Below are 13,190 nucleotides of genomic sequence, written 5' to 3' on the forward strand. Positions count from 1 at the left end.
GCAGATACGCGGCCAATTTTTTTCTTTGCGTTTCATGCGCACAATATTACTAGAACCGCACGAATTTTTGTTTTCTTTTTTATAAGTAACTGGTACAAATCTGTCCACGCAAGTTGTACCAATGCTTTTAAACCTCCGCCCCAATTATTCAACTACCTTTGACCTAGAGCGTTCCAGAAAGTTCAAAACAGAAGTATCATACCCTCATCCGTCACCTTTTACCGGTGCTGGTTGTTTACGCTCGAAGTCAGCAGAATTATTGAACGAAGAAGAACGTATTTTCACTGAAGTCCTCTTATGGCTGTAGCTATTGGGTCTGTAGCTTTACTGTAGCTCTACTGTAGCTGTAGCTTTAAAATCTGTAGCTTTACTGGGCACAAACGCCAAATACAATATTTATCGTGTTACAGGCTTTACCATTGTGTATTCTTACTATTTTTCATTGTGAAAAATGGCACTTATTAATGATGCTTTGGCATTCATAGCGGTTGCTTGACACGGCTTTTAATCATTTCATGCAAAATAAAGTCGCCGGCTAAGTTTCCCGAGTGGGACTGTTTACACGGGTTGCAGAGAAAACCAATGCTGGCATTGCAGTAATTAGTAAACTTTTTCGTTCGTTCGTTCGTTCGTTCGTTCGTTCGTTCATTCGTTCCTTCGTTCGTTTGTTTGTCTGTTTGTAGAGCAGTATTTTTCCTCCCAAAAGGAAGCAATGCCTTTTTATATCCCCCACGACGTGGCATCCGTAAGCTGATTGTAATTAAAAGGTAATGCCAATAAAGTGCCAGGGGTATGCCATTATAGTTTGCGCAGGAAACTTTCGTTCTTCACTGTCGCCTATTTTTGGGCGTAATAGTATTCATTTGTGAACAAGCTCGGCACAGCTTCCCTTCCTGAAGCCTACTTCAACCCTAAGTTCATTTGGCAGTGCACAGCTATGAGAATAGCTGCGATGGTACATATCAAATAGACGAAAAAATACGCCATGTTTGACCCGTACGGAATTTTCAAAAATATACAGCGCTTTTATTTTGTTTATGAGAAGGGATGCGTGAATGTAGTGCGCCGGACGCTGAGAGGAAGAGAAATGACACCGTGTTTCGTCTTGTTTGTTTTAAAGCAAAGCTTTTTACCTCTACCCCCAAGGGTTATTTCGCGACTGTTGGTGTCACCAGAAAACTCCAGCGAACAAATAAAAGAATTTACTGGCACCGCCGGGAATCGAACCTGGAACTAATAGACTAACAAAGCGAGAGCCCGTTGTCTTACCAATTTAGCTACGAGCCCACGCGAACACGGGGAAGACAGGTGGTGTACTCACCAAGCACATCTACGGGTTTACCCCCTTGCGTTCTCGCTGAATGCCACGTGAAAGTGTCACGCGACCACTCACGCCCATCTAGCGGCCCTGTGCGCACCTTCCTCCTATGCTAAGAGTTACAAAAATTAAAGCAAGCTCACACCAGTGCATAGCATCTCACTTCTAGTACGCCAATGTGCTAAAGCCTGTGGCCTCCAGTGTTCACGCAAAAAATCACAGCTCCTCGTCGTCCGCCCTCCCGCCACATCAAGGAATACATTCAAATACTCCTTGATGGCCAGGCCATCACTCCAAGCACCAGCGTCAATATCCTGGGCCTACATCTCGAGGCTAACACCAAGAGTGACGTCTCCTTGTAGCGCCTCAAAAACAGCCATAATCAAACCATACACATGATCAGGCGAGTTGCCACCAAGAAGCGAGGCTAAAATAATCCAGTACCTTTCGATTAATTGAAGCCTTTGTCCTCTCGAGAGTCACGTCAACCCCTGTCTTCTTCTCAACAAGGAAGACATAGAGATGCTTTATATAATGATTAGAAAGGCGGTCGAGCAGGCCATTGGTCTTCTCATGAGTGCGTCTACACTGAGGCTGCTTAGCACGGGGCTCCACAACACGATGGAAGAGCTGATAGAAGGCCATCTTTCTAACCAGAAGGTGCGACTCAGAACTGCGGTGGGTAACCGCAAGCTTCACCAGATTGGCTGGGCAGCCCAGAATGTAACTCCGGTTGACGTACTCCCAGACTCTTGGGAACTAAAACTAAAGATGCTCTCTTTGCTTAGAAATATGAACCCCTCGCATGGCGAGAGTCACCGAAAAGCACGGGCTTAAGCGCTAAACACCACCCTCGGTGGGGTTCATGCAGTTATCTCCACAGACGTCTCCAAACTTCGAGGGCAGCAATACGCCATCATCGTGGCTACCTCCAGAACCAACCTCCTTGCGTCTATCTCACTTAGTACCCAAGATATGACGGCAGCAGATGAGACAGCCATCACCCTGGCTCTCACTCAACCAGGGGTTCGGAGGGTAGTCACCGATTCCCAGCCAGCCTACTGGAATTAACAGTCGGGTTGGGTATCCTCACCTGCACTGCGCATGCTAAAAAACCACTCCCCAAATGGTTCCATTCAGCTCATTTGGACCCCCCTCACGCTTCAATGGAGGGCAACAAATACGCCCACCCAACAAGCGTGCGCTTTTACCTCCCGTGCTATGGAGCTGCACGAGGACAGTCACCCGCTTGTCACGTTCAGGGAGATAACCCAGCATTATCACCTTCTGAGACAGATGTACCTTCGCCTTACCCTGACCTTTCCAGAGAACAACAAACTACCCTACGACTCATACCATACGGGCTCCTTCCCACAGCCTACGCGTCTTCACTTCATGCATCCGAATGGCTACGACGCTGAATGTAAATTTTGCTCAGAAGTAGGAACACTCCACCCCGTAATCGGGGTGTGCGACGTTAGCCCTGAGCACCCTCCTCTCTTTTCGTCAACTACCCAAAAAGAGCAATGGGTCTCAACCTACCCAGCTTCAGCGGGTGGACAGAACACAGGCCGCTCGGACTGCATATGAGCCCCACAGAACAAGGAATCCCTCCCCGGGGCTGCACTCTGGGCCGTTCAGAAATCTGAACAGAAGTATTTCTTCCTCCTTCTCCTCCTTCTCTGCCGCAAATGTCGTCGCCTCCGTCCGCGGCGCAGAGACGGAGAAGTCAGATCGTGTAACACCGGGTTGGAGCTTTAATTTTATAGAAAAAGTTTCCACGCTTGTGCTACACCAATACAACTCAACCAAACACATTTCATGCATCATGGATTGATTTAACCTTACCTAGAATATCTCTTTGAAGTAATAAATGGTGTGGCTAAGTGCAATTCACTTTTCTCTGGTTTTACTATTCGTAGAACGATGTGAGTGAATTTAAGTGAGGTCGCATGGGAAATCGTTATGGGTGCCGTTTACAGCTTTGCTTTCCAACCACATTCACGGGGTGGATTGGCGCGATTCTTTTTAGTCTACCATTAAAAGCACTTCTTGCAAACGGCTGATAGAAACTCCGGACGTACATTTGCTTCAGGCTCGGTGAGCTGCTCCGTGTACGTCGATTAGGTCATCGTGAACGCAGAAAAAAGGACGTGACGAAAAAGAATCGCCCCAATCCACCCCGTGAATGTGGTTGGAAAGCAAAGCTGTAAACGGCACCCATAACGATTTCCCATGCGACCTCACTTAAATTCACTCACATCGTTCTACAAATAGTAAAACCAGAGAAAAGTGAATTGCACTTAGCCACACCATTTATTACTTCAAAGAGATATTCTAGGTAAGGTTAAATCAATCCATGATGCATGAAATGTGTTTGGTTGAGTTGTATTGGTGTAGCACAAGCGTGGAAACTTTTTCTATAAAATTAAAGCTCCAACCCGGTGTTACACGATCTGACTTCTCCGTCTCTGCGCCGCGGACGGAGGCGACGACATTTGCGGCAGAGAAGGAGGAGAAGGAAGAAGAAATACTTCTGTTCAGATTTCTGAACGGCCCAGAGTGCAGCCCCGGGGAGGGATTCCTTGTTCTGTGGGGCCCATATGCAGTCCGAGCGGCCTGTGTTCTGTCCACCCGCTGAAGCTGGGTAGGTTGAGACCCATTGCTCTTTTTGGGTAGTTGACGAAAAGAGAGGAGGGTGCTCAGGGCTAACGTCGCACACCCCGATTACGGGGTGGAGTGTTCCTACTTCTGAGCAAAATTTACATTCAGCGTCGTAGCCATTCGGATGCATGAAGTGAAGACGCGTAGGCTGTGGGAAGGAGCCCGTATGGTATGAGTCGTAGGGTAGTTTGTTGTTCTCTGGAAAGGTCAGGGTAAGGCGAAGGTACATCTGCCTCAGAAGGCGATAATGCTGGGTTATCTCCCTGAACGTGACAAGCGGGTGACTGTCCTCGTGCAGCTCCATAGCACGGGAGGTAAAAGCGCACGCTTGTTGGGTGGGCGTATTTGTTGCCCTCCATTGAAGCGTGAGGGGGGTCCAAATGAGCTGAATGGAACCGTTTGGGGAGTGGTTTTTTAGCATGCGCAGTGCAGGTGAGGACACCCAACCCGACTGTTAATTCCAGTAGGCTGGCTGGGAATCGGTGACTACCCTCCGAACCCCTGGTTGAGTGAGAGCCAGGGTGATGGCTGTCTCATCTGCTGCCGTCATATCTTGGGTACTAAGTGAGATAGACGCAAGGCGGTTGGTTCTGGAGGTAGCCACGATGATGGCGTATTGCTGCCCTCGAAGTTTGGAGACGTCTGTGGAGATAACTGCATGAACCCCACCGAGGGTGGTGTTTAGCGCTTGAGCCCGTGCTTTTCGGTGACTCTCGCCATGTGAGGGGTTCATATTTCTAAGCAAAGAGAGCATCTTTAGTTTTAGTTCCCAAGAGTCTAGGAGTACGTCAACCGGAGTTACATTCTGGGCTGCCCAGCCAATCTGGTGAAGCTTGCGGTTACCCACCGCAGTTCTGAGTCGGACCTTCTGGTTAGAAAGATGGCCTTCTATCAGCTCTTCCATCGTGTTGTGGAGCCCCGTGCTAAGCAGCCTCAGTGTGGACGCACTCATGAGAAGACCAATGGCCTGCTCGACCGCCTTTCTAATCATTATATAAAGCATCTCTATGTCTTCTTTGTTGAGAAGAAGACAGGGGTTGACATGACTCTCGAGAGGACAAAAGCTTCAATTAATCGAAAGGTACTGGATTATTTTAGCATCGCTTCTTGGTGGCAACTCGCCTGATCATGCGTATGGTTTGATTAAGGCTGTTTTTGAGGCGCTACAAGGAGACGTCACTCTTGGTGTTAGCCTCGAGATGTAGGCCCAGGATGTTGACGCTGGTGCTTGGAGTGATGGCCTGGCCATCAAGGAGTATTTGAATGTATTCCTTGATGTGGCGGGAGGGCGGACGACAAGGAGCTGTGATTTTTTGCGTGAACACTGGAGGCCACAGGCTTTAGCACATTGGCGTACTAGAAGTGAGATGCTATGCACTGGTGTGAGCTTGCTTTAATTTTTGTAACTCTTAGCATAGGAGGAAGGTGCGCACAGGGCCGCTAGATGGGCGTGAGTGGTCGCGTGACACTTTCACGTGGCATTCAGCGAGAACGCAAGGGGGTAAACCCGTAGATGTGCTTGGTGAGTACACCACCTGTCTTCCCCGTGTTCGCGTGGGCTCGTAGCTAAATTGGTAAGACAACGGGCTCTCGCTTTGTTAGTCTATTAGTTCCAGGTTCGATTCCCGGCGGTGCCAGTAAATTCTTTTATTTGTTCGCTGGAGTTTTCTGGTGACACCAACGGTCGCGAAAGAACCCTTGGGGGGTAGAGGTAAAAAGCTTTGCTTTAAAAAGATAAAGGTTTGATTTTATGAGGGATCCGGAAGTAGTAATTTTACAACGGCTCAACTTTCATTCCTGGCTCGTCTAAACCTGCAGCGATTCATTGTACGCCACCAGTAAATTGGTGATGACCACCTTCATGGCCAAGCGCTTGTGACGTTATTGGTGACGTTATCTTGTGACGCTGTCTTGTTCTTGCTCCGGGGGCTAGACTGATCTTTTTTGTTGCTTTATATCTAATGATGGCTTTGCACTGGTCATACAGAGCTATTGGCAGGTAAAAGTTCACTTGATGCCCCATTTAACAACCATCAAAATCATTCCATACGCTTTACCAGTGCCTCAAAAGTATTCAGGTGACAAAAAAACACAACAAACTATTTATGGAAAACCAAACAGATTTGCGAATATTACCCACAAAAAAGAAAGTCATTCTATTAACCTATCAAATTAGAAACTATAGTCTTACAAAAGTCTGTGGTTTCAGGAATAATGGTGTACACATCTCCAATTATGTGATCTCGCGTAACAAGATGGAAAATGTGGACTTTGTGTCGTACACAAAGCTGTGTTTTCTTCAAGCAAAGGACCGAAACACAATCAAGGACGTCAAGTTATTGGCTAGCTAAAGTTTTCTTCCTTTTGTTTTGGAATAGTCGGCAGTATTTTGGAGCCCTGATCAAAAAGGCCTCAACGCTAAAGTAGAAGGAATTCGAAGACTCGCCGAACGATTAATATGTTCCAGGTAAAAAAAAAAGACTTGGTTACCGAAATGAATGATCATGTTGATCGGAAATATTAGAAATTGCGCGGCAGAGGAACACCGTAACATTTCTATTTGAGATTGTCTTGCGTCATTTCAAGGTCGTACAGTAGAGAGCAAAAGTCCGGATTTTACGTACAGCACCAGTCTATGTTTTTGCGGACTACGCGTGCGTGGGCTGGGCCCAGAAAACGAACAGGTGCACGGTTAAGATGTGTAGGTGAAAGGGAAAGGTGTACAGTTAAGAAGGCGCGCACTCATGTGGGGTCGATGCGCTGCCCTTCGGCGGCTGCTCGCGTGCACTCCTGACTTTTTCCTGACGAGCCCTTGATAAACACTGTAAGAAATTAACTCACGGTGCTGTCATCAGACCTTACGTCACCGGCACAAACGTCTTTCGATAATTGCTTTTTCCAGTTGTCATCGGAGAGCGCCCCTAACCCCCTGCACATATTTCTGAATCGAGCGGTGTACGTGGGTGTGAACTTTTCTTGATCATTATGTTCCTTGAATCTTTGTCATAATTGCTGCTGCAGTTATCATTTCATTTATTGATTTCATGATTTTTGGTGATGTATTTCGAAGTTCGATGGTACTTGAGAACGTCCTCGGTGTCATTTTTTTCCTTTTGTGTTTGCTTTCTCTAATGACCCTGAAAAGAGGGTTAACGGTATGAAATAAACTGTTTGCCCATTTATGCAATGACGTATCAATGTCAATGCGACCATGACGTCACGACACATCCACCTAAAGTTTGTGGCTACTAAGTGGCAGTGAACGCTGATCTGGAAGTGGAGTGGTCGGCTTTGTCAACGGATATTTATTATTAAGAGCAGAAAATGACCTGGCGGAGTTACAGCAGGTGAAGAGAAGCGGTTTGCTTTTGTAAATGCCCTCTGTATGTAGTGACATGAAACTCCTCAATGAAGTTTTATTTAGTTGGGTAGCCCTAAACGGATACGAGAACAAAATACTAATAACGTTGAGGTAAATTATTCATACGAAAATATGATAGTATCGATGTTCAGTGAAAATCACCTTTTACTCAAATCGACATTACACTAGCACTGTGCGATATGGTTCAAAGACGAATGTGAAAACTATAAATTATACGTACTTGGAATGCCGAACGTATAACAAGTGAATTAAAATTTTAAAAAGCAAACCTAAGAGGACCGCATGTTATTATTTACTGTGAGTTAGCGTGGACACTTTTTCTTGGGTATGCCTGACGCAGAACACACAAAAGGATGCAGAACTGATTCGTTATATAATCAGAAATATCTTTAGTACTTTGCTCGTATTGCATGTATTCACTGGCGAGGCGCGTATGCAGGCAACTATGTGAGTGCGCTGTCACTGGTTACGTCGGGCTCCGCGGGATGGCGGTACTTGTCCGTGCTAAGCACATGACTCTGTTGCACGTTACAAACTATGCTTCACCGAGCGCAGAGTACTGCCTCGAGTCCACTGTGAGCGCGATTAATAACATCTATGTTGACTCCACCGTTGAAAATCGGGTTGAAACGGAGCAGACGACGCACGCCGGTGTTTTTTTTTTCTGCGTGCGGGCGCAGTGGCCCAAGCCGCGCCATGTCTATGGCCGTTTCCAGTGTTGCCAATCGGAGAAATTAACAGCTAGACTTTTGAACGAATACCACCTATACTTCAGTACAAACGCACGAATTGGTCCAGTGCCAGCATCGGATGACTTACGATGCCTTTTCTTCTCTGCTGCAGAGCCGAAGACGCATTGTCCGAGTTTCGAGTGCCCGACAGAGCTGGGATGCAGCGTGACCCGCGAGCGGTACACCGGGTGCCCCCACTGCCAGTGCGGACACATCAACAGTGCCACCGTCAGCGACGACCGAGAGCGCAGGAAACCATGTACAAAGCGTATTCATTATTCCACGCAACCTTCCTCTTAGTGAATTCTTGGTCTTTTACATCTATCGCTTTGCTGGTTTATTGCCTTCCGATTTTACCCAGTGATTGACATACCTATTTTTCCTGCCTTGTGAGGAAGTACAAACAGTGAATGCCGCTTTTTTAAAGGAGCCATGCCGACAACGTGCAAGTTCGGTTCATTTGAAAGACTGCCTCCGTAGAATAACAGTGACATAACCTTTAACGATGGAGCGAAGAGCACTACGGATGGCCGGAAGTTCTGTAGCCGTGGAAGTTGCAGGATTGGCTATCTTGAATGTGCTGAACAGTGATGTCGTGGTGTAATAACAGCGCCGGCAGAACCTGACGATGTTACCCAGCCATCGGCGTATATATGGGCTCGGTCACTGCATGTCTCGTGCAGGTAAGTCAACGTTAGCTACTGCAGGGCCGGTATTGGAAGATCACGTTTTTTCCTTGCTCCTGGAATATCTAGGCACGCACTCGGGGCTGCATCACACACCACAGTGGGAGGAGCGGTCGCATCGCCGGCGTATAGTTCGATGGCATGCTGGTGTTGTGGGCAGCTACTACCTTTGCGAACGACGCCCGGGAACGGGTCGCTGGTATACCCGCGAGGTGATGAACAGGCAGACGGGTGAGATGCCTGATATGTGTCCTAAGTATTTCAAGTTCCACAAAGGTTGCCGAAGGGAGATTGCGAGCCAAGGCAATTTTCGCTGCTGTGGACGTACACCGTGGTAGGCCAAGACAAATTCGCAGGGCCTGAGCTTGTATACACTGAAGTGACCGCGTAGTTGTGCGGCACGCTCCATAAAGGACAGGTGCACTGTACCGCAGACAGCCCAAGAACCTGTGCGCTGTACGGCTGTAACTTCGACTTCATTGGCAAAGTTAATACCGGAGATAGGCTGTCTCCTGTGATTCGAAGCCTGCACCTCAGTCACTCCAGTCAGCTCTGTGCCGGGGACCTCACGAACAGGTACTAATAGAAATAAGAGTGATCTACGACCGTGCTGCCAAGGCGGGTCATATCACCCTGCAGTGGCTTCCCAGCCTCTGCGGCATTGTCGGCAACGATAGTGCGGACGCTGCCGCCCGGTTGGCGCGTGAAACAACGACGACTGTACTCATTTCATTGTCTAGGACGGACGCAGCTAGGGCCCTACGCATACTTGGCCGGGAAAAAAACAATCTCTCGATGGTCGACAGAAGAGTTCACATGTGCACATATTGGTGACCTTGACCCGCACCTGCAACGTCCCCTTCCACTAAGCCTTTCACGGTCTGACGCAACTCCTCTTTGCCGTCTCTGCCTGGGGGTGGCATTCACAAATGCTTACTTATATGGCAGAAAATGAGGAGTGTGAAACGTGCGGCACGCCGGAGAGGATACGCCACGTTTTATGCGAGTGCCCATGCTACTCACCTGAAAGAAAGAAGCTGTCGTCAGCACTGAAGAACCTGGCGTCTCGGCGGCCATTTTCGGAGAAGATTCTGTGTCGCTGGCCTTCTCTGTCATCCGCTCAGAAGGTGACGCTTTCTACGGGCGACGAACTTAAACTCTAGACTATAGGCTGAAAGCCTCCAGTGGCAATCACTGAACTGTAACGTTTAGTGCTTCAGCGGTGGGCATACATGACTACTCCAATTTTTCTTCATTCTTTCCCTTCTCTTTTTTGCCTGTGCACCCTTTCCCACGTGCAGGATAGCAAACTAGGCTCTAGCCAGGTTAACTTTCCTGCCTGTCTTCTACATCCTTCCTTCCTTCCTTCCTTCCTTCCTTCCTTCCTTCCTTCCTTCCTTCCTTCCTTCCTTCCTTCCTTCCTTCCTTCCTTCCTTCCTTCCTTCCTTCCTTCCTTCCTTCACCTCTAACAACACAAACTTCACTCAAACAGGCTGTATAATAAGGAAAAAAGAGAATGAACATGCGGCCCACTAGCTCATTTCCCGCACTAGAACATATGACGTATTATGTGCAGCTGTGCCATTGGCTGTGACCGGCAGAATCCAGCCCAAATGAACAGTATAAGTTTGCAGAAAGAGCTAGTAGTGCTTAAATTTAATGCACAGACGTTTGTCGCAGTAAGAATGGTGGCGTTAACAATGGAAGTTACGAACACACACGTAAACATACAAGCAGCAGTCCGTACTGCGAGCACTATGCCGGTTATGGATGCCGCAGCCCTCCAGCTCGTCGAGCATAAATTGACCAAATGGCGTAACTGTGTATGTGAGAGTTCTTTTCCCTTATTTTAATCTCACTTTCACCCCCATCTGCTGTAGCATGTCGGGCGGCTAGCCTGGATGACCTCAGCTGCCCATTAAAGATGCTTCCCTCCCCCTCTCTCTCTCCTGGTATTTTACTCTATCGAGCGTATCAAATTTTCACGAAACGGGTGCTATTAGCCGTAACAAATGTTGTACAGGCAGAAATACTGTCAAAAACAAAGCGAGGGTGGACAGTGGTCCGGAGCGGTATGGTTGCGCCATCTAGGAAGGCTGACAGAAAACAAGACGTTCCACCATTCTCTGCAGCCCTAGTCGACGTACTTAACATTCGTTTCAAGTACCTGCCCTGGATACGTCATCGCAGACGTCACGAAACACACGAGTCAGCGGGAGAATAAAAAGGGTGGCTTAAATTGTTTAATTTCTCAGTGAACGAAGCATCGTTTGGTGCCGTATAAGCGCTGTGGTCACTATAAAACAGAAAACCTCTCGAATAAAAAAACTTGTATTTTTTCGGCATGGCTCCTTTAACATCCGCTATATATAGTGTTCCGGAGTAATAAAATGTAGCTCTGTAATCATAAGTCAGTATCTGTAGCTACGGGCGCTCTGTATTTTGGATAAACACAAAAATTAAACATTGCTCGATATATTAGACGCAGAGAGAGAGAAACTGAGAGACAGGCTCTTATTACAGAAGAACGCGCAGAGAGGTTTGCCGACATGCGTTCGAAGACATGATGCTCTGCGGGAAAAGGGCGAGATGTAAAAAGCAGTCGATGAGTGAGAAAAGGAGACATCCTAATGTAAACAGAACATTAGTGCTAACCTTTTTCCTTTCCCTGATTTTTCTTCAAATATGTAGTGTGCTGCGTGTTGTGTTACAACGTCCCCACTGTTTATTTTGTCACAGTGATCATAGAGCAGCTGCAGGAGTGTCCGCGTTTCCGGTGTCCTCTGGACAGCGGCTGCTACGTCCGGCAGAGGCCCGGGAAATGCCCCTACTGCAAATGCGGTGCGTAAGCCCCCCATCACCAGTCTCGGGAACGAAACACCCTCACGTCACACACCCTGTGCGACATTCGATTACCTGAAGAATATTTGCACTCGTTCACACTAATTTCATTTTAAGCTAGCCTTACTGAGATGATTGTGTACGAACATTTTGTTCCTTGCTCATCTCTCAGATAATGCTGTAATCATGCCTGCTTACGCCAGAAAAAACAAAACAAAAAACACGCCACATCGTTGCTCCGTCCGCACCCCAAGCTGCCAAAGCAACGCGAATCAGTCAGAAACGATGCCTTGCGTAGTTGTAAGATTTTACAATAGACTGAATAACGCGTAAGGCCGTAAGGTAAATTAATTACACGATGGATCGGTCGGCCGATGATCGAAGCGATGATCGCTGAAACGGCGACTCGCTGGCTCGTTGGCCGTCGGCACGTCGCCAACGATGGTCTACTCCAAGCAAACGCAAAATGTACAATATGTGCACTTTATTTACACTACGCATTTACAATTCTCAAGGCTTATGATTGTATAAAAGTGGTCGGGCAAGGCCCGCATGAACGGGGCTCGTCGCTCTCCTCCTTCCGCCTCCGTCCGTCCAAAAACATCAAACTCCTCGGTTTTACCCCTAAAACCCCGCCCAAACAGGGACGTCCCAATGTGAGAGTGAGGATGGCTCATTGATGAGCCCACACAAGGCACTGATTGGCCACCGTGACAAGCAAAGCTAGGTGGATTCAAATTAGTCACGTGACCCACCTCTCTCACACTCATACAGAAACCAGGTGGTGTTCAGCAAGACACAAACTCGTGACCCCTTGACTGACTTTCAGCTCCCCCCCGATTCGGGCTTTCTCATGGCAGTAATCGCGGTCGTTAAGATGTCAATGGTCCCCCGCCGCCGGTCTTCCAAACGAACAAAACGAAATCCTCTTCAAATGGTTGCATCGCTTTTAACTTCTTTGGAGTGACCGACGCGGTTGTATACGTCCTATCTGTGTCCGCTCAACAGGTGAACACAACAGCGCGGCGAACAAAAAAGAAGCTTCTTCGGCGGTTTCTCCTTACGCCCCTCGCGCCTAAGTCAGCTCGGCCGGTGTGAAAACGAACACAACTTAGGTAAATACGCTATACCCAACTAATGATATCTAGTTGCCGGACAGTTTTAATTAAGTAAGGGGCCCGAACATAACACTGTACGAGCGGCCGTATGCTACCAAAAAACACGCCACACACGCTTGCACAATCCGGCATTGCGTCGGGCCAGACGGAGACCAACTACGTAGACCTAGTGCCGACACCGGGCGCAGCCTACGTACTACACAGCAAGAAAGAAGAAGAACACTTGCAACTCGTCACCGGTACTGTCGCACAAGAATGTCGCTCTCATTATTTCCTCAGACAGGCTGAGTTACACAGACAGTTTTCACAGTCACACCAGCAATAAATGCGGCTTCGGCGTTATCAGCTCGACATCGGGGACGACGTGACGACGATGTGCATAAGAACAACCCACAACGATTTCCTCGTGTACAAATCACGACTCGGCAAGGCACACACATTACAAACGAC

General features: G+C 47.9%; 1 protein-coding gene across 1 annotated transcript in view; it reads left to right on the forward strand.

The window, feature by feature from the left end:
• LOC144166424 (uncharacterized) overlaps positions 1–13,190 on the forward strand; it is a 96,461-nt gene that overhangs the window by 76,309 nt on the left and 6,962 nt on the right. Inside the window, exons 3-4 of the mRNA XM_077695950.1 lie at positions 8,208–8,354; positions 11,521–11,622. Coding sequence (XP_077552076.1) covers positions 8,208–8,354; positions 11,521–11,622 — 249 coding nt within the window. The remainder of the gene's footprint in view (positions 1–8,207; positions 8,355–11,520; positions 11,623–13,190) is intronic.

The sequence above is a fragment of the Haemaphysalis longicornis genome, unplaced genomic scaffold, assembly GCF_048455015.1.
Source record: "Haemaphysalis longicornis isolate Haplotype H1 unplaced genomic scaffold, Haemaphysalis longicornis Haplotype H1 scaffold_17, whole genome shotgun sequence".
Taxonomy (NCBI): domain Eukaryota; kingdom Metazoa; phylum Arthropoda; class Arachnida; order Ixodida; family Ixodidae; genus Haemaphysalis; species Haemaphysalis longicornis.